Here is a 22,381-nt window from a genome sequence, read left to right on the forward strand (position 1 = left end):
AAGAATGCGACAAGCTCGGTGCCCCAGATGTCCCCTGGAAGCAGGTGAGCGCATAACCAAACGGCCCTCGTGGACTCGCCAGTAACCGGCAGCCCCCACTGAGATGTGGCGATCGCCGCCTACTGCTGGAGAGCCCGGGTGTGGAGCGAGTGACGGGCGGTGTGTCGGTGCGGCCGGCGCCGAGTGTGCTGGGCCATACTCCACTGCGCTATATACCCAGTTTCGGTGCTAAAGCCCCTAACCGAGACCCCCCTCTGAGGGCCACCAACCCGGCGCACTACCCATCGGCCACACACGCACCCCGCTCTACCTGCGCGCGTCCAGAGGAGGCGATCCCCCGCCCCCCCCCCCCCCCCCCCCCCCTACCAATTCGGCGCTAGGATTCGGAGCACCGGGGGCTGTGGGGCCCAAATGCGAGAATAGCGGGGGAGGGGTGGATCGCAATGTAAGTCGAGCTACACCCGCCATTGATCTGATGAGACGGTGATCCCCTCGTGGGTTGGGGCCCGCGATCCCGCGCCACGGGGGTGGGGGCCTTCCTTTGGATTGGGAGCCCAGTGGCGGGACGCACGTTGAGAGGCTGCGGTGGCCTGAGTGTGGGGCACCCACAATCGCCGGAGCCACACCAGCACGTCAAGGGTTCCTTAACAACATCATACCCACAGCAAATAGCAGCCACACAGCGAATGGTCAATAAACACATGCCCACCACCTCAGTGCACTGCTGGCTCCAGACCCGCACTCCTTGTCCTCCACTCTCGCCCGGCACTGGGCCTCGTGGTGCGCAGTGGGGGCCCCAGGCAGGGGGAGAAATCATAGAAGGATACAGACCGACACTGGAGATTGCCCACACAGAAAAGGCCCCAAAGACGCTGCAGCCATAACCCTCAGTAACGTGGGACGAGACAGACAGCGCAGACATATTCAAGGACTCGCGACCAGCATTGCCGCCACGCACTAGTGGGTCAGAACCCAATCATTGCAGCACACTGGCAACGCGGTAGCGGTAACACGGTTGTTCTCTGCAGCTTGTCACGCCGAAGACAGACGGCGATCCCCAAATCCCCCCGCTCCCGGCGCTGGGACTCGAGACGTGAGTCGGGGGCCCAGATAGGAACCATCTCATCTGACTCAATGGGACGCCAACCCATCACGGGGTTAGCACCGGTGCCGAGTCGCAGGCAGGCCTCCCAGGAAGAAACACTAAACAGCTTGAAGGTCTGGAGTAAAGCTGAGTCTGCTAGGTCCTCAAAAGAAACGAAATAGACTGAACATGCATTGAGCCAGCCCACGGATGATCAGAGGACACTATGGAATAAACTTCGATTAAAGTCCTATCAGCCCACCCTCATGGCGGAGCATCGTCATTTAGGACATCAGGAACCAAACCGGTGTCTCCATGCCCAGATGTATTGGCTAGATAACACACGATTTAGAGTTCAAAGTTGATGAAAGTGTCCTCGCCATTAGCGGTGCTGGTATAATGCAGTGCAGTGTGAAAATAGTGAGTGAAGTTAAAATGACGGTCAAGGCAAAAAATTATTTTATTCGTATTCACCTGGACGTCACATTAAAAAGAGTGAAGGAACAGTGTGAAAAAATCACTGTAATCTTTGCTTAAAGGTGAAAAAGGGGCCAACATGTTTCTGCCGCAAGGTGAAAGTCCACCGGCATTCTTCAGGGCCAATGATGTATGCTACTGCAAAGATACACTCTAGATTCGAGTGACAAAGAGTGAAATACAACACTACAACAAGTTTAGGCGAATATGGTCACTGGACCACCCTACCGTATCCTTACGAGTTCTGTGATAAGTGAAGGATACCGTCCCTGCAGAGAGAAAAACAGAGAAATACACCAAACATAGTTGTGAAACAAGTGATAACTAAATTCCAAAGAACAATTGGTCCTGGACATAACATATTGTCAACAGATGAGTATTATCAGAACTCAGCTCAGGCCAGTCATCTTTGTGACGGCCAGTATCGTGTAAAACGATTGCCCTTAGGGCCAGACATAACAGTTCTGTTTACTAAGTTTAGAAATGCAAATGGACTTACCCAACTAATTGTGGGAATCCAGCCTCACCTCACCCGGCAACAGCTCGGAGGATGAGGCCCCGCTCTGTGCACAAAAAATCATATATAGGACATAGTCAGAGCCCTGATAGATGCCCCAAACCTATTGGCATGTTATTGAATTGTGCATAAAACTTGATTGCGAATTGCCCACCATGATCATTACTATATGGAAGAAAGGTAGGTAGAGCGTGCAATGTAACTAATGTAGAGCCATATTGTGTATGTAAGTTCGTGAACATTATAGAGTGCTAGTGAAACCGGATGGAAAAATATCAAACTAATCCTACCCATTTCCGCACAGTACTACTATGTTAACATGAACTTGGCTCTCTTAAAGGTACATCTTCATGGCGTCCTGGATCTATTAAGCGCCTGAATGGGATAAGTGATGTGATCACTACACTAGAAAAAACGCTCCAGAACCTGTTGGATGTTGTCTCTAGGTAGTTAGTAATGGAGAATGAGTTAGGGTAAATCATTAAGTAAGGAGACCTTCTCTCAGCGTGAAAGTGTAGAGAGCAATCCCCTAAACCCAAAAATACCGAATCCAGGTGTGCATGCACATGTGTGCATGCACACCTATGCCACGTGACAGACAGACATGCCCTTAGGGCATGTCTGTGTGACACATGGCACGCAAGCCAGTATTGGGGGTGCTAGAGGGTGTCAAAGTGACACCCCCTGCACCCTTGCTGGAATCGGTATTTACCGATTCGGTAAATACCGAATCGGTAATGCCCATTGATTCCTATGGGCTTCAATGCCCATAGGAATCAATGGGCATTACCGATTCGGTATTTACCGAATCGGTAAATACCGATTCCTTCCGATTCGGTAATTTTTAAAATAAAATTACCTACATCTGCCCTTCTCTTTTTTACCACTTCTTAAATACCGATTTGGTATGAATCGGTATTTATGAAGTGGTAAAAAAGATTTACCTACATCGGGCCCTCAGAATCTTAAAATCTGAAAGGTCCCAACTTATTGTATTTGGCGTTAGTAAATTTCTGTTGGCTGTCAGATATATAAGGCTAATAATTTCAATGGCATTAGAGCCCAAATTGGTGCTGCAAGGGACAAATGAAAAGTTATCGTTGTACTCTATGGCAAGAACTTTAGTGAAATCATGTTATCAGAACCAAGACTAAAAGGAGAAAATTCAAACTGTATATATGTCCTGCATTTTAGTCCCTTGCAATTTAAATACTGTTTAAATGTCTGTATTAGATGGATGAATATTGCAATGTGTACAAAGATTTCTTTTGTAACGCGGTGATGATTCCTTGAATCGAATAAAGAACTTTTGATTCATTGTGATGACCAACTATATGGCCGGGATGCCCGTCACCCCCTCCCAACACAATCCCCAAGGATGGGTAGTCAGACACAGGCTTGAACTTTTGGAAGGCGGGAGGGAGTCACCCTCCCGGCCGTATTTATTAAAATATGAAACAAAATTTAAAACATTAAATAAAAGTTTCATAATCATGTACAATTTTACATTTATTACATTTCGATGAAGACATGTTCTTTGGCTAACCTTAACAGATCTCTAATACAAAGGTTTCCTAGCCGAGTCTAACATCCTGCAAATGCATACATTCTAAATTAAAATTGTACATCCTAGCATTAAGGGCCAACGGCAAGGTCTTAACCGGTGTCAGATCCCTACTACCAAAACTCTCGCCCTCACGGTGTGAGTGGCGCATGCGCAGAGGACTGTACCCTCATTGCCAACTGTAATTTCCCTTGTCGTGGTGGGGGCCCCCTTTCCACTCGACGCCATCTTAAAGGTCGTCCGAGTTCCCGTGTGAGGTATCTGTAGGAAGGACAGCGTGGACTCCCTCACCCCCCCCCCATCCCCACACTCTCTATCCGCTGTCGCGGATATCTGGCCCCCGGGAAATTAGTAGGAGGGGCATATAGCCGCCGTCTCCCCTTAGGCGACCCATCCTTAGTGGGTGCCGCCTCCCCGTGGGAGGGGCCAATGGCCGCCTCCCCCCGGGCGCTCCCATCCATTCTGGGTGGCGCCCCCCTCTAGGGACCTTGAAATTACTGCTCACCGATCATGACCTTACCGCCCGACCAAAAATAAATTCGACAGTTGTTTACCTACTAAGGAAGGAAGACATTCCGCATACTAAATTGTATCAAGACTGTTTACTCCTAAAAGAAAAAACAATATCCTACAGACAGAAGTCATATCCACAACTAAACATTCCTTTACTTTTCTACAAAGGAAAAAAGGGGGTTAACTCAGCAAATCTTTATTACAAAACAAACATTGCCATAAGGGGCTGGTGGGTGGGTCAAAATTGCTGCTTGTTCCGTCGCGGGCTCACGAGCAAAGAGTGGGTGCAGCCTTCAGAGCACAGGAACAAGAGGACGCTTCTTCGGATTCCCGCTCCATTTATTCTTCTGCGGGAGGGCGTGTACCCTCCTCCGGTACGCCTACTGGGCGTGGTCATCGGTGTAGGTGTCCAGGAAAACCCCTCTTGGGCGGGAAAAGGCGCGCCCCAGCTACGCCGCTTCGGGCATACCAGCCGGGACACGCCCCCCGCCCAAAATGGTTTCCCGGGAGGATCTGGGCACCCAACCATACGTTCGGGGGGACCGAGTGGTCGCCCCTTTCCATATGTGGGGTATGTCAGGGTCAGAAAGGACGGCCGTGTAGACGCTGTCATTCTCTTGGATTGTGCTCTGCCTCAAAATCTGCTATGCATTGGCCAAAAAGCAGCCCCCATGAGGGTTTGCATTTTCATTAAACCAGAGATAAAACTGAAATCACTTTATTGGCTTGAGGAGTTCAGGATAACAGCCTGGCAGCAACGTGGGGCTCACTGCACATGTTCACCAAACATTGCTGTCCAGACAGGCAGGTCCGTAGATAAGGGCATTTTGCCCGTTCGGTCCTACACGAATTGCTCATAGGAAATTGGTCCGCAGGCCCAGCTCCGGAAAGGTATTGCTTGGGTATCTATTCTAAGTATGGAATCTACTTCTAGAAGTCTCTATTAAATAATCAAGTTTCTTACCTTAGGTGACTCCTTATCTGGTATAGACTATCTGCAGATTCTTTACCAGCCCATTCATCCTCACTGCTCTGCAAACTGATTTCTTGGGGCAGGGGGCTTCTCTTCAGGGCCCTAGATTTCAGCAACAGTGGTCATTGTTTGTACTTGCTCTGAACTTCTGGTATGGAAAGTTGTGAAAAGTAACTGACGGTCAAGTCTCTGGATCGCACCTCTATAGGAACCGCAAACATCCCTTCTGTCGCAGACCACGCCAATGACACCACGCGGAGCCATACGATGCCACCTTTTTGTCCGTAGGGGTACTGCTCACAAATTTCAGGACTCAGTTTGACATCTGGTGAATATTCTAAGGTAAGGAATCTGCGACTAGATAGGCTCTACCAGGAAAGTTGTTACCTAAGATAAGTAACTTGTTCATCAATTCCATAGCAGCAGCCAACAATAGAGTGGCCCAAGAAACAGGGTTTCGGAGGAGCAGGTGAGAGACCTAGAGGGGTTCTCACAAGGAGGAAGGGCACCCAAAAGATATGGTGATCGCTTCAGGCAGCAAGAACTCTGCTATAGGCCCTGACATGGTTGGGCAAAATTCACTCTTCTCCGGCTCAAACAAAAACTATAAGGGACAGAAATAAGGCAGGAAGAGTATTAGGTTGCATTCTCAATGCGAAGGTAACTAAAAACTACACTGCTTGTATAGACAGGCCAATGGGTAAGAGAGTACAGATAAGGGCATACAACAGCCATTTCATGAATTTTTCACTGAGCTCCCAGAGGGGGAGCAGACCAATTATGACGTTTAAGCATTCCTGAGAGAAGTTCCTCTACCTTGAGATACTGAGAACCAAGCACTGACGTTGAGCAAACTTATCAAAATAGCTGAAGGTATGACTGCCATTTCCAATCTCAAATTACAAAAAGCCCCCGGCCCAGATGGCTACAATGCCCTGTTTTTATAAAAACCTTCTGGTCCAAGCTGGCCCCATCATGGCTCACTATTAAACGATAGAAGAGAGCGAGAATCTTGCTTCGACAATGCAGGAAATTGCTATCATTGTTCTGCCTAAACCCGTGAAAGACCCTTACAAATTTGCATAATACCAACCCTTCTCTCGCTTGAATATTGAACAAAGCTGCTCAAAAGGATCCTGGGCAATAGTCTAGAAGGCATACATGCAAACTGTAGCCAAGCCAATCTGGATTTATACCTGGACTTAATTGCACAGATAACACTAAGAGGATGCTACACATTCTAGATGAGGTGGGACAGACCGGCATAGAAACAATACTCCTAGTGGTCAATGATACAAAATAATTTGAGAGCACTGACAATTTCTTAGTATCACACTACAGTAAATGCGAATGGGCTCTAGTTTCATATTTTGGCTTTTTAGTGGGTAAAATGATTTCCAAGTAAGAACCAGAAATCAATGGTTCTTTGATCTTCCCAGTAAAAAGCTGATTAAGGGAAGTCAGGAGTGCCCCTTTTCTCCCCCCCCCCCCCCCCCCCCCCCTGCACTCCCCTTTCTATTTGCATAGTACCATGGAGCCAGTTGTGATTTACAATTGACCGAATAAGACCATAAACAGGATAATAATTGGCCACTCTGAACATAATCTCAGCAAGTATGCGGACCATGTGCTTCCGACTCTTGACAGATCCGTGATTTTTCAAGAAGTTATTGATACTATGGGACATTATGTGAAGGCCCCTGGCTTAATAATGAATATACAAATATCCCAAATCCCTAGATTAAATACGCAGCATATCGCAAGAATGAGCATAATGGCTCAACTATCCCTGCAATGCGCACCGGAAGGTGTTCCCTACCTGCCTAAAACTAATATTCCCATTAGCAAAGACCGCACGAACAAGTACTTGATCCTAACGAAGCAGTTGAAAACAGATTTACAGAACTGGCACAATGCTTGGCGCTCATGATTTGGACTCATCTCCATGGTCAAGAGGCGGCACCACCAAGACTACCGTACATGGCTCAGATTCTCCCGCTTCTACCTTTGGAAAGCAGGTGGCGTGGCATCGCACACAAACTGAACAGCAATGGTGTTTTATAGTCGAGGTCATAGCCGGTACATATGTTTGGAAGAAAGTCTGACTTAATTCAAAGCAAAGAGCATGGGGACTAGATTTTGCGATAATAAGGGCATGGGAAATTGGTGTCATCTTGGACATGGTCACAGTGGCATTCCCCTTAATCACAATAATTGGTAACCCTGAGGATCACAGGAGGATTTTAGGAAGTATCAGAAAGAGCGAGTTGATTGGAGCCATCAACAACTAGGAGGGATTAAATCCTTTGAGCAGATAAAAGGTATTGAGTTGCCAGAAGGGGAAAGGTTTAGGTACCTACAGGCACGTCACAGAGATGGGGGCCGGGAGCAACCCCTACTAGCATTTGAGAAATGGCTTATTACTAAGTCAGAGGACAATCAAATTATGTCAGAAGTATGTAAACAACTCATATTGGGGCAAGCTGCAGAAAAGTCAGGTAGGAAAGTTGAAGAAAGCAAAGGGCATGTAGTGCGAAGATGGGTGGCTGTACTAGTTGTATGATCCCCTTTTTAACTATTTTTTAATGTATTTTTAAACTGTAGGATTTTGTTTATGGTTTTAATTGACTAATAAACTAGCAAACAGCCAAGTCAGCAGAACAAAAATGATGAGAGAGAGAAGGAACAGAGCAGAACCCTGAGCGCTAGCAAGTGGAACGCGATCTTCCAAAGATAAAAAATTATAGCACCCAGTGCAGCTATCAAAGAAAACCTAATTAATTTGGTGTCTTACTGGTACTATTTGCAGGAGAGGGTCCACAAATAGAATGAACACATCCGAAGGCTGGCAGGGTTGTGGAGGAATGTGTTTGTGAATTCACATACTCTGTCATTGTCACCGGGAAGCAGTGTTGAGTTATGTAGACAAGATGCTTAATAGTCCCATCTTGAGACCTATATTCTCGGATGGATGATGAACGTATATACCCTCTTAGATCCCCTAGAAATGCATTACAGTCTATGCGCAGCAAAACGGTGTGATTATGAATCTCTGGGGTGCACACAAAACTCTGTATCCTAGACCATGGTTGTTCGTGGTCTGGGAAATCTAAGCCTGGAAAAGGTCTCCCTTACTGTAGAGCAGAAGAGCCCACATTTTTAGAACAAACAGTGACCATGCATCACACCTTTGGCCACGAAATCTATGGAAATTATAAGCCTCCTGTATCTAATCTGACAGCCCCCAGGAAGTAACTGACTTAGTCTGCAAACCTACAGAGAAGTTTAAGGTCCTGCGGCTGATAGACCCTCTCAGGTACCTATATAATGTTGACTAGAGTTCTCTGGCCAGCTTTATTTTGTAATGACTGGGATTAGAGGTATACTCCAGGGTGAATGAGGGGGTGTTATGGGTAAGGCTTAAGTTGTATCTATTTCTATTCTGATTTAATATCCCTGGCAGCTGGTGGTTGTAGGCAGGGGTAGGTTTCATTTTTCCAGAAATTAATAAAATAAGTTATTGGTTTAAAGATGCACTAAAGTATACATTTAGCGATGAATGGAATGCTTGAGTTAATTTCAGCTACAGGTAATTACTCTGGCTTGAATTCGTCTATTGTTTTGCACACGATGCCAACTTAGTTTGGACCCATCCTTGTACAAATCAGTCTTGGCCCTGCTCCAATAGGAACAGTTTATTGGGACTGCCAGGCCAAGTCCTCCCTGGACCGGTCTTCGGTTGCTTGTGTTCCAGTTCTCAGTGAACCTGGCCTGGCAGTTTGTCGTTTGTCTCTCTTTAGGATTGTGCTGTGGCACTTGCCTATGTACATGCTTGGACTTGACAGTTATCAGACAAATCGGTTTTCAACCGAATAGAAGTAATATAGAGAGCTTGGGCTTGTCAGGTTAGATGTTTTTGGAAATTGTGGCAGGGTGATGGTATGCTAGGCTTGCAGGCCAGGCCATGGCAGGTAGGAGGGGCAAGAAGACAAAATCGTGTAATTCTGATTTACTAGACCCGACTAAGTATGTTTGTGCAGTGTGGCCCTGAAGCTTTTTTCTTCGTATCCAAGAGATGTTTTTGGTCTTTTAGGGGCTCAACCCGACACTTTTACGAAGTGCAATTCCAACTGTAGCCTATTTTAGCGCCGTCTTGTGTGACTCCAAAGCAGGCACAGCTAAGGCAAGCCCCTCGACAAACCCAGAGGATCTGCCTGCCAACAATCCCAAAGAGACACTCTCGTAAACACCGGATTTGTTCAAACAGACTCCAGTTCCACAAGGATCTGCGGGTCTGCACCCGACTCCCACAGCGGCCCAACACCAAGAGGAGGTCCCCCTGCGATCCTGACCTGAGATCCGGTGACCCCTGACCTGCCTCAAGCCTCCAACCGACTCCTGCAGCCTCAAACCGGAAGGTCCCCCCAACGGCAACCAGGAGCTGGTAAGAAGAGCCAACCCTAAAAGGCACCTCTGCACCGACACCCCACGGCCTTGGGAGGCCCAACCGACGATGCCTAACCAACCCCCAAGATCCCAACGTACTTCTCCCAGTGGTGGTCGAACACCGAAGACCTTCGTCCCGAGCCTGTAGTGCTTTTGAAAACCGGAGACTCCCCATTGAAAGCTACAGGGATTCCAATGCCAAAACAGCACCTGGCGGCCCTAGTACTGCTGTGGGTGCATCTTTTGCGCTGGCCTAAACCCCCAATTACCCTAAGCTTAAGTCCAGGAGCTTTGCTCCCACAACCCAGTGGCCTGCTCGTCAGCAGCCACCAACCAGAGGCCCCCTATCCCCCATTGGATAACATTGGGCCTCCGCACTATGCACCTGGCCGCCCTAGTGCAGTTGAGGGTGTAACAAGTGCATTCTTAACCATGGGGGACCCCTGAGTCCAACCCCAGAACACCAACTCCCATTACAAAGTACTTACCTTTAAACCGATAACTCTATTTTCCTCTATAAACATTGACTGTTTTTCTATGAAAAGTTTCCAAGTGTGGAGTTGGAAAACCTTAAGAAATTCTTAAAAATTGTACTAACAAACAAAAACGCTTTTGCTTTCCTGTTTACAGGAAATGTCCCAGTGTAGTATCAAGGTATACTACACTGTGTAAGAAAAGTAATCTGAAAGTAATGTACTGGTCAATTTACTAAAAAGCCCATTCAAAGTATATGTAATGTATTTGCAAAGCATTACGTTTCTCAGTAACAATACTGTACGTCAAAACAAAGTGCTGATACAATTACAATCCAAACTGTATTACAACTGTATATTTACTGCAAAGTATTTATCAGGCACCTGTGCCAGGCTTGCTTGGTTCTAGGAAATAAAATAACTAAGAATATTTTTATACAAAAATAATTGGTCTGAAGTTCAGTCTTTGGATGAGGGAATTCATTTGCTGACTGTGTACAACAAATGCTTAACACTGTCCTCTTATAAAGCCTTACTGCTCGACCACACTACCAAAAATAGAGTGAGGTGCTATCTACTTTACCTCTGCCTACCTTTTGGGTTCCACTGGACTCTGTGCATACTATACCTCACTTTAGTATAGTATATACAGCTTCCTACAAGTAGTACCTGCAAAAATAACCGCTGCAAGTGGGAACTTGAGGGCAAACCCAGCAGGGTCTCTAGAGCACCGGGACACAGTCAGTTTACTTAAACCTGGGCTGGGAGTTCGGGTGTAGAGTTTTGTTCAGCGCATCGCTGCAGTTAGAAGCTCTTACTTGTTTTGGACAACCTGGAGAAAGAAAAAACAGGAGAGCAGAGCCACTCTGGATGAAGACCTGCCTGATCCTGAAGTCCCTCAAGAACAGGTTAGTGTTTGCGTTGGTGGTGTCTGGACTGGACACGCAGCAGGCCTTGGTAGTTGCAAGGGCTTCTATACCCAGGGTGTTTGTGCTGAGCGGAGTCAGCGGCTTGAGACTTTGTGAGATCGACAGGGCTTGCCTCCTGAACTCACAACACCCTCTTCCTGGCGAGTTGCTCTTGGTAGGCCCAATGACCCACAAGACGAAGTACTGGGTCGGTGCAGTCCGTGCCGGCAGAAGCAGAGGGATGGCTTCTCCACCTAAAGGGAGATGCTGCTTGGTTGTTTAAGGTAGGAAAGGTCCTCCAAGAGTTTGTGGAGTCTGTCAGCTTATGGACTAGTCTGTCTTTGATCTGTGCAGTGGAAGCAGCCAAGCAGGGTTTGGTGCTGATTTTGGTGTAGGACCTCTATTCTCACAGTTTCAGCTTTTCTTTGTACGTTATTTGGTTACCAGTATACAAATCTGAATTCCTGGTGTCAGAGGAACCCCTTAGTACTTAATTTTTGTGCCGAAGAGTAGTAGCTAATGGGCTACTCACCTCTTGGGTGACTACCCCCCTATTGCCGTGCTCTAATTAGACCCAGTAGGAATTAGTATCCTTCTTGTATTCACACACATCTTTTCCCTTAAGTTGCCCTCTATTTGCCGCATTAATATTTGACACACATTTTGCATTTGTGATGCTTGGATTAGGTTTGGAGAAACACCGACCTTGCCGACACAAAACACTTCATGAGAATCCTATCACACTTACTTCGCATTTGGTGCAAGGACTCTTACATGCGTAATAGAAATGTTTTATTATCACATCCTTATGGCGACAACCCTATCTGTTGAACACACAGTGGTTTCCCTATTACAATCTCAACCTGAGGCAAGGATACCATTTTCTATGTATAACCTTTTGTTTCCTAAAATATTCAGAGGGGACACTACTGCTGATCTCGAGGGGTCCCTGCATGCTGAAACTTTTGCCTAGCAGCTGACTGACATGTCTGTGTGGGGTGTCCTGTTCGTGAACAAACTGGTTCCTACAGTCTTACCCACCAGGTAAAAGTGTTGGATGATCCAGAAGGGGCTTTTCTTGAAAGAACACACATTCACACCCTAGACACTTAAGTTAGGGTTAGTTTCTTAGGAGTACGCTCGAGTGTTATAATCCTTTATTTGTATGTATATATAAAGTGTCTCAAGAAGATGGTGGAACTCTGTTTTATTTTCTGTGTTGACACTTATAACTTTCATCTATTTCTGTCTATTAATCATCGCAGCCCATATCTTCTATATGAGAATCACTTTGGTTCCATAAATATTTAAAATTCCCCTTCGTATTTTCTTTGTATACTTCTGTGAGCAAAAAAAAGCACAAGTGACTGAGTGAACGTTTGAAACCTGCCACCATGGTTCCTGAGGGACCAGATTTGTAATGTTCAGTGGTTGCCAAAACTGTTTGCTACCTGTTAGTTTAGAGCAGAGGTCTTCAAACTTTTGTTGGTTGAGCCCCCCCAGCTAAATTTTTTGGGATGTTGGGCCCCCCCACCACCTGACAGAAATTTTAAGCGCGTAATCGACACCAATAGGCCGTGGGAGGAGCTAGGATTGTGCCCACAGAGGCGTGACGTGCGCACCACTTGTTTTATTTGGCAGCGCGTGACCGCATTCCTTTATTTTCTTCTGACCTTGCCCCTTTTATATGTATTGTTTATTTATATATTTTGCAAGCACGGCACGCTTTTACTATAGTGGCCTTGCACTTTTTCCCCCCTGGAGAAGCAGACAATGGCAGCCCCATGCCTTTCTTTCCAACAAGAACCCCCCCATCCCCTTCTTTCTAAAATAGCCGTTGGAACCAGAAGAAGGTCCCTCCGTGGAAACCAGCAGCTGTGAGCAGTCACATTCTGAGGTAATATTTCACTTCTATTGGTAAGTAGAAATCCTCGTTGTACAAAGAGGCGTGGAGCTCTTACTACCATGGCTTCCCCTCAGTTCAAACACATCTTCAAAGAGTTTCTGAATTTTGTTTAAATCAACAAAAAGCACATGGTAACTGGGCTAAGTCGGCGCTAACACATCTGATGTACAGAGTGGGACGAAGCGTTCTGATTTTAATGGTTTTCACACATACATATATGCATTTACAGCCCACAGATGATATAGACTCGATATTAAATGACAACCTCCCACCTACGTGCAATCCATACCATGAAAATAAAGGGACAGAATCCAGGTGAATTAGGCTCCTTAAGATGCTTCCTGAAATAGTTACACAAAGAGCCAGAAACATCTGCTTGGAACGACTTAAATGTGCATTTTTATACAGAACATGAAATGATAGTGGTCTCCTTGATTTCCTGCCTGCCACTGCTCAACACTTACCAAGGAAGCAGTTTATATACCACGATTAGGACTATAAAATCCATTCAATTCATTATATAAATTTGTTACAGGAACCGGACATCATTTATCTGCACTACTACAAATCTGTCCAAAAAGCTTGTCGGATCAGTAATAATAATAATTGCTTTGCATGAGTGCTTGCTGGGAACAATATCCCCACTTAAAACTAACACGCCCTCAAAGTATGAACTACCTTGAAACATCAGCATCCCACCCTCTCACTTAAACTCCAAGCAGGCAACTACCACACGCACTCAAACACATACACATTTCATCGCACCATATGCTGGCAGCCGAGCTTTACTTCTCTCAAATCAAAAAGACCGACAAGAAGAGCTAATAGCAACAATGTATTTGTAAGGAAGCAACATTTAGTGCACATAAATATTTGACAGTTACGTCCACTGCTTGGCAGATATGCATGTTTTAAAATGTTTATTCAAGTTATTCATACTGCTTAAAGGGCCCCTTGCGGAATTGGGAGATTTTAAATATAAGCAGCACAGTTTCATGATAGTTGGACTGTTTTGTTAGGCACGGGGAGATTGTGATTTGCCCAGAATCACAGGATGTTCAGCTTTATTGCCGAGACTCGAACTCTGGAAACTTTGTCTTTCTACGAAGAGCTAACTCTCCCAGGGAGGGGTTACTTCACGGAGATGAAATGCTTCAGCTGCAGTGGGAGGCGAGGTGTCTCCACTGCTAAAACCGAAAGTCTGTTTGTTTGTTTGCTTTCGGTTTTAGCAGAGGAGGCTCCGTGCCTCCCACTGCAGCTGAAGCTGTCAGCTCTGCGAATTAACCCCCTCCTGGGAGAGTTAACATGTCAAAAGAATGGGCACGTCCTGCCCCATCGATCTCCCCTCCCTCCCCCTTAGACATACCAGAATCCTACAAGAAGAATGGAGCGACGCCGGGAACAAAGGTCAGATTTAAGTGGAGTTCGCGCCCCCCCCTGGGAAGGTGTCGCGCCCCCCCAGCGGGGCGCGACCCACAGATTGAAGAACACTGGTTTAGAGTCTGCCTGCAGTGTTCCTGCGAGCTAGCTGGTACTAGGGCCAACATATCCTACAGGGGTGATGCAATTAATCTGGCACCAATCCGAAGTTTGTGTCCACAAACAGCACTTCCAACTAATTGGTGGAAACAGCACAACTCTATATGACCTCTTACTGGGGAGAGTAGGCAAACACCTTACACAGTTACTAGTATCACCTAATTCAAAATGGTAAAATCCTTTCTTCGCTGTCCACTTTAGGGGGCCAACCTTATGGGTCTGCCTAGCGTGAAAGTGTGACATGGCTTCTGACTAATCTTCCCACCTGCTGTGGTGCCAAATGAGTCTGAGGGTAGTGTTTCTCCGTCTGGGGGGAAGCCTTTGTTGCATATTTAAGTCGGCAGATGCTTTGACGCTTCTGGCCTTGACATGCTAATTCACTATCCATCCTAATGGAAGAGGAGTGAACACCTTTCCCCAGAGCAGGCATTGTCTGGCCTCTGAGAGTGCGTGTTCTCACCTACAGGGAGTCAAACTCTTCTGTGGTGCCAGGTTAAATGATACCAGTCAGCCAACACACTAGAGGACTAGTAGGTTTTCAGGGGGCCCTTTAAGGTTCCCTAATGGTGCATGTCATGATAAATCTAGTACTGGCTTAGTACAGATTTCTTAAGAAAAGGTGTTTGATAACAAACATTGGTTTTAATGCAGACATAGTGTAGCTGTTTAACTTGTAATGACCAGTGTCAAGTACATGTCTTTAAGATGGCTGCCTCATCACTTTCAATATCTCATGATGGAGCTAGACATTATAGGGGCCTATCTGCTCATGCGGATGTGCCCTCACATAATATAATGCACCCTGCCTTAGGGCACCAAGGCCTGCTGTAGGAGTGACCTATAGTATATGAAGTGTACCTTGGCATGGTGCACAGGGAGTGTGCCATGTCATGTTTTCAAAATTGCTTGTACCATTTCACACATATGGCAATCTGCTTGCAGTTTTTGGCGTGGATCCCTTTTGTGTGGCATAATACATGCTGCAGCCCATAGGGACCCTTTTTGGTACCCATTCCCTGGGTACCAGCGGTATCCTTTACTAGAGACTTACAGGGGTGATAAAGTCCTTGCCAATTATTAAAATTCGACATTTGCCTTGTTTTAAGGGAAAAAGCACTGGCAGTGATTGCCTGGTTAGCAGGGAAGCAGTACACATTTAGTCAAAAAGCATCAGCACTAGAGCAGAAAGTGGGAGTGAGCATCTCAAAAAGCTGCACTTTCCTAAACAGGTTATCAGCGGAACATCAAACACTACTCACAGACGGTCATAACCCACCTCCTCAAAGGGACAACAGAACCCGTCCTCAACCATCAGGGTACAGGAGTATCCTCTCTATACCTCCTCTTACCCAAAAAAGACGTGTCCCTCTGGCCCTCTTTAGACCTCGGGCCCGAAAACGAACACATTCTTTTAGAACACTTCCACAAGGTAACCCTTCAAGACGTCATCCCACTTCTCCAGCAAGCAACTTTGTCCGCACTAGATCTAAAGGATGGCGTTTTCCACATTCCAATACACCCGCACATCTCTGATATCTCAGGTTTGTGTTAGACGGAAGGCGCTACCAGTTCAAAACCTTACCCTTTCGGGTCACTACTGCATCTCTTGTATACACCAAGTGCCTTTGTGGCATATAGTACTGTAGATTCACATGAGCCCACCCTCCTTCCTGGACACCTGTGGCCGTTGCAGTATCTTGTAATATATCCTTTTTTCCTCTTAAGCATTGACATCTCCTACCTATCACTTAATGTCACACTCCATCCTCACCCGCCGTGCAGCAAAACAATCTAATAATAGAGTTGATGCCCATTTACATCATCACCAAAGAGAAGAGTCACTCTACCTCGTGACTCAAAAGACTTTGCCGAAGAAAAACAACTTGCACACACCCATGTAGCCGGACATACACTCGACCCAATCTTCACCTCCAGCAAATACATTTCCTTCGATCGCACCACAGCTCTCCATTGGACGGACCACGGTTGTGTTCACTTCAGCTACAAAACCACCTCGACCCACAACCCCCCACAACCTATTCCTTGAAGAAACTGGAACAAAATCACCACCGACCAACTCCTCACATCGCTCAACCAAAACCCACCCGCCCTCTCATCGGACCCAAACCAAGCTGCCACCAAACTCAAACAATGGATCACTCACAGCGCTGATGAATTAGCACCCTTGAAAAACCATCACAACAAACAGGACAGCAAAAAGGCCCCCTGGTTCATCGATGACCTTAAGAAATCCAAGAAGCTATGCCGTACTCGAGAAAACATGGAGAAAAAACCCAACCACCGACAACATGACCACCTTCAAGGCAGCCTCCCGCAAACACCACCAACTGATTCGATCCACCAAGAAATCAGCATTCAAGAATCGACTCGACAACAACGCCCATAACAGCAAGGAACTATTTAACATCGTCAAAGAATTCACCAACCCCACCGCAGCCTCAAACGACATCACTCTCTCCCAAGACCTCTGCGATTCATTATTCTCCTTCTTCTACAACAAAATTGCTGACATACATAACAGCTTCGAGAACCTTTCCAACGAACAATCTTCTCCACCCCCCTCCGAACCTAAACCGCCCTCTAACAACCTCAGCGCCTGGAACCCAATCACCATTGAAGATACCATCCGCCTAATGAACTCCATCCACTCTGGCTCGCCAACCGACCCCTGTCCCCACCACATCTTCAACAAAGCAGACTCCATCATTGCACCCCATCTCCGTGATGTCATCAACTGCTCCTTCAACTCTGCTACCTTCCCAGAAAGCTGGAAACACGCCGAAGTCAGCGCCCTCCTGAAAAAACGCACAGCAGACCCCTCTGAACTTAAAAACTACCGCCCCATATCCCTCCTCCCATTCCCTGCCAAAGTCATTGAAAAAGCCGTCAATAGCCAGCTCGCCGCCTTCCTTGAATCCAACAACTCCCTCGATCCCTCACAGTCCGGCTTTCGAGCCAAACACAGCACCGAGACCGCCCTCATCGCAGCTACAGACGACACCCGAACACTACTGGACAACGGAGAAACAGTGGCCCTCATTCTACTCGACCTCTCCGCCGCCTTCGACACAGTCTGTCACAGCACCCTCATACAACGCCTCAGCAACATCGGCATACAAGGGAAAGCCTTGGACTGGATCATCCCGTTCCTAACTGGGAGAACTCGGAGGGTCCGACTTCCACCATTCAAATCAGAGGCCACCGAAGTCATCTGTGGTGTACCACAAGGATCATCACTCAGTCCCACCCTCTTCAACGTTTACATCCACTCACATCCATTGCGCGTCAACACAACCTTAACATCATCTCCTACGCTGACGACACCCAGCTGATCCTTTCCCTCACCAAAGACCCTAACACCGCCAAAACCAATCTTCACGAAGGCATGAAAGAGGTAGCCCAATGGATGAAAAACAGCTGTGTAAAACTTTACTCAGACAAAACGGAGGTGCTCATCCTAGGCTCATCCCCCTCTGCCTGGGACGACTCTTGGTGGCCTTCGGCTCTGGGCACAGCCCCCATACCCACAGACCACGCACGTAACCTTGGCTTCATCCTAGACACCTCACTCTCGATGACCAGACAAGTCAACGCAGTCTCATCCTCCTGCTTCAACGTACTTCGTATGCTCAAAAAAATCTTCCGTTGGATCCCCTCCGAGACAAGAAAGACTGTCACCCACGCACTGGTCACGAGTCGACTAGACTACGGAACACCCTCTATGCCGGAATTACAGCCAAATTACAGAAAAAAATCCAACGCATCCAAAACGCATCAGCGAGACTCATTTTGGACATCCCTCGCCAAGATCACATTACCAGCCACCTGAAAGACCTCCACTGGCTCCCCATCAACAAGAGAATAACGTTCCGTCTCCTCAACCACGCACACAAGGCCCTCTACAGACTAGGACCCGAATGCCTCAACACTCGACTGTCCTTCTACACACCCTGCCGCCAACTAAGATCCTCCAATCAAGCCCTCGCCGCAGTTCCGCGTATCCAAAGATCCACCATGGGAGGTAGATCCTTCTCCTACTTGGCGGCCAAGACCTGGAACTCACTCCCCACTCACCTCCGCCTTACACAGAACCACATATCCTTCAGAAAACAACTTAAAACCTGGCTATTCGATAAATAATGAACCCCACCCCCAAGCGCCTTGAGACCCTCTGGGTGAGTAGTGCGCTATATAAATTCCTGAACTTGAACTATACTATATGGCAGGAGTATGCACAGCATGTTAATCTACAGCACTATGTGCCATAAACAGATGCTTACACGGTAAGTAACTGTTTCCTTTTTCTACAGTGTACAAAGTCTGTTGGGAATTCGATCAGGGCCTTGTAGTTGGTAGCTGAGGATATCAGTCAACTTCGGAGGGAGGAAGGTTATACTTCATTTTCAGTTTTTCAGAATTTTAACCTTGGTGAAAACCGTATAACAGGCAACTACAGGCATAAATGGCATCAGTAAGGAGCTTTAGATGTGGTAAAATGAAAATTCTTCTGAAGGCATTCATCATAGACAAGTGTGTTAAACTACTCCGCCATCTCTACCTGAACCAAGGTAAGGATAGCTCACCTCATTAAAAGGAGGGGCATGTAGTGTTCCTAGATCCAGAGCACTAAAGTTAAAAGCACCATGGACGCCAAGTTGTCATCCACTCACTCTGCGTGCACTGAGGCTCAAGTAGAGGACCCTCCTATAACCATAGGCAAGTCAGTGTTCTGAATTTGTTTCTTCATCTCTCTGCTTAACAATGTAACAAGGTTGAGTCCGACCTGTAGCTCAGCTTTGATTCTTTGTTTTCTTATTTTCCATTGATTGTCACATCTCTAGGAGCTAGTGGTTTCAGAGATTGTCGTTTCTTGAGTTGGACCTGCATGTAGACCTCTCAGCAGAACCATAGCTTTTTCTCTTAAGTCGCGTACAATTCTAGTTGCAGCAGACTACCACTTATTTTCTCAGTAGAGCTCAACAGTTATGTAAATCTCCCAGAGGCACTGGCAATAGACCGTAATTAGTGACAGCTATACTGTGAAGCTCCTCCTCAATGTTCTCGATTTTCAAAGAAATAGCACATGCAGCTAGGGCTGTTTGGCTAGACAATCATAATGCCAACAAACTTCCCACTAAGATCCAAAAAAAACTCAGCAAGAACAGGTAAATAAGGTGGATGGTCTACAGTAGATATGACTTTTGCCCAAATAACCATTGAGTTGGAAGAGTTGTTAAATACGACAACCTCATCCTTACTAGAATATTCGAGGTTAAGGTGGAAGGATTCGTCCAAGACTGGGCACACTTGTTGTCTTGCAGTACATATTAGCAGGTAAGCCTCTTATAGCTCTTTCCTCATTTGTAGATTGGCAATCTGGAGGTAAGGGCACATTTTCACAAGCCTATTCTGTCTGGAGATCAATGCCAGATCATGGGTTATATTTGGATATGCTGCTCTCTGGAACCTCATTATTTGAGGCTGAGGCTTGATTCCCCTCTCCCAGGTAAATACTACTTAACAATCTTATCTAAAAAAGTATGTGGATGCATGAAACATATCTGGGCAAACTAGATAAATCTCACTGTAGTTTTTTCAGTGTTGAGATCACTTAAAAGCACTTATGCCCAGTAAGATAAATAAGCCTATCGGAGTGTGATATCCACTTCCATTGAGTGATTGCTTGCTGAGAAATAGAATAGCGAAAGGGTGTGCTTAGGCTCCTAGAGTAAACCTACTTTATTAGTCGCTGTGTTTGTAATTTGATGATAGAGGAATACTCTAAAAAAGCATTTGATTGGGTGAAGGATATCAACGGCTAATACCAGTTAAAGGTATATAGTTTATTTTTACCTGCACATTTCATGAAGGGAACTACTGAGTAAAGATTGAAAAAAACTTTAGATCATTTGCAGATGTGAACTGAATGCTTTTCTACAGTATTCATCATAAGAGACACAGGACCTGCAGGCAGTTAGATCTGTTTTCTATTAATATGTGATAATTAAAAATGTATGTACTCGACTAAATTGTTACTTTGTTTCCTCAGTTCTGGCAGCACTGATAGTGAAGAGAGCACCGACTCTGAAGAAGAAGATGGCACAAAACAAAGTTTGTTTGAATCAAGCAGCACCAATACAGAAGATAAAATGGAAGTTGACACAAACGAGAGTATGTTTTATTTGTCTTAAAACATTTTTTGACGTCCTTTTGTAGAGTTCAGTGACTTTACTTGATGTATGCATAACTCAGATTTGTGTAGAGCATCAATCACAGAAAAAGATGAAAAGACAATACCTGGTTTTATAGCTTTCCATGTTGTACCTCTCTTGTATCTGGAATTTTTAAAATGCTACTTTAAATCAATGGTGTCAGGTGGCGTTGTTAATCATAATGAAAGAAGTGCAGGTCCACTGTAAGTGATAAAGAGGCTCCATGGAAGGTGCCATTGCAGCTGTTTAAATCAGTTTTTTTTATACATCTGCAAGGACTTGCTTTCTCTTTCTTACTTTTAATATTTGTCAGTGTGTTGTTCACGGGAGTTGTCTCCTCCAAAGTCTTTTAGGTGTGAAGTCATGTATATTTAGTTGCAGATAAATGATTATGGCAGTGTCTAACCCTTATTGTGTCTAGTAGAGAAGAAAATTGTATAATAGTAACTACCCATCTCTATATTGTATACAACAAGTAGGTTTAACCTCTATTGGGGCATTTGCCTGACAGAGGGGTTTCCTAATGTAAGCAAGAACTGTTCAGACATCAGTTAACCACAGTCTTTAATGAAGTTTCAGTAACAACAATCTACTTGAATCAGTTAGTTTTCTTTAGTGTTTAATTTATGATAAAATCTAAGTTGTGTAATCAGACTTCACAAATTATTAATTAAAATACTAATTAACCTTACCTAATCTACTTTACAGTCCCCTATTGCTTATTTAAAGCCTGTGATGCTTCATCAACAGCAGAGAAACAGCTTATTCCTCATTATTCTCTTATAACCCGAACCTATGTACCCTATACATAGGGATAAAAAACCTTGTATGAATTAATATTGAATGAACAGAAAGTGTTTAATGGAAAATGCACTGATTCTTCGATTCCTCATGTAAACTCTCACACTGCATCTACTTACATTGTCAAGACTGTCACCCATGAGATCCTCCAAACTCAAATATTTCTAAAGGTCTGATCTGTTAAGTATTTTTCAAATGTAGCTCAATTGCTTACCAATTGTGCACTGATCTATGACCTACCTATTATTCTGCTACGCTGCAGATGTCGCATAGTAAAGAGTCTTGACCATTTCTAATTATATCTGTATGCGTGGTCTTGATCTATGCCATAATAAATGGAAATGCACTAAAAATCACAAAACTAAAATTCAATTCCCGTATTATTTTATTTGCTCATTCATCTGAAGTTTAAAAATCATTTTGCTATAGTCCACAAACTGAAGTAGCGCTTACCTAGTTCATTACGCTGACATGTGAGTTCCTCCACTATAGTACAGCATCGCAGTGAAAGGTTTTCCACCGTTGATCTAAATAGCAGTCTCTGTACGTTAAGATTCAAATGCCAAAAGAAAAACACTAGACTTAAATAAGATTCAGAACTTTTAACTGGTTCCTAATCTGTCTTAAACTAAGACGCACTGTTTCGTGCATCGGATCACGCTTACCTATCAAATACAAGTTGCCACATACTGAAATAACCGCCAGCTAAGAAAATGAACAGAAAAGCAAAGAACGTTAATAAAATTACCATATTTAACTAGTTGCTATTTTAGCTATTCCTAGAAAACATCACATCTGAAAGAGACACGTTAGTGATAGATTCCTTACCTTAAAATATCCCCAGGCGTCAGACTGGATCCGGAAATTTTTGTGTAGCAATACCCCTGCGCGTCGGTAGGCGTTGTCCTCGGCTCCGCGTCTGTCGGCGGAGTTGTTAGCGCCGGAAT

The 22,381-nt window shown here is 45.4% G+C and overlaps 1 protein-coding gene across 10 annotated transcripts in view; it reads left to right on the forward strand.

Annotated features, from left to right (window-relative positions):
* Window positions 1–22,381, forward strand: part of PPP6R3 (protein phosphatase 6 regulatory subunit 3) — a 1,665,951-nt gene that overhangs the window by 1,302,098 nt on the left and 341,472 nt on the right. For all 10 annotated transcript variants that reach the window (XM_086957827.1, XM_086957831.1, XM_086957834.1 and 7 more), the window contains one exon: window positions 20,471–20,592. In XM_086957827.1, coding sequence (XP_086813953.1) covers window positions 20,471–20,592 — 122 coding nt within the window. The remainder of the gene's footprint in view (window positions 1–20,470; window positions 20,593–22,381) is intronic.

Source organism: Lissotriton vulgaris, chromosome 2_1 (genome assembly GCF_964263255.1).
Source record: "Lissotriton vulgaris chromosome 2_1, aLisVul1.2, whole genome shotgun sequence".
NCBI lineage: Eukaryota > Metazoa > Chordata > Amphibia > Caudata > Salamandridae > Lissotriton > Lissotriton vulgaris.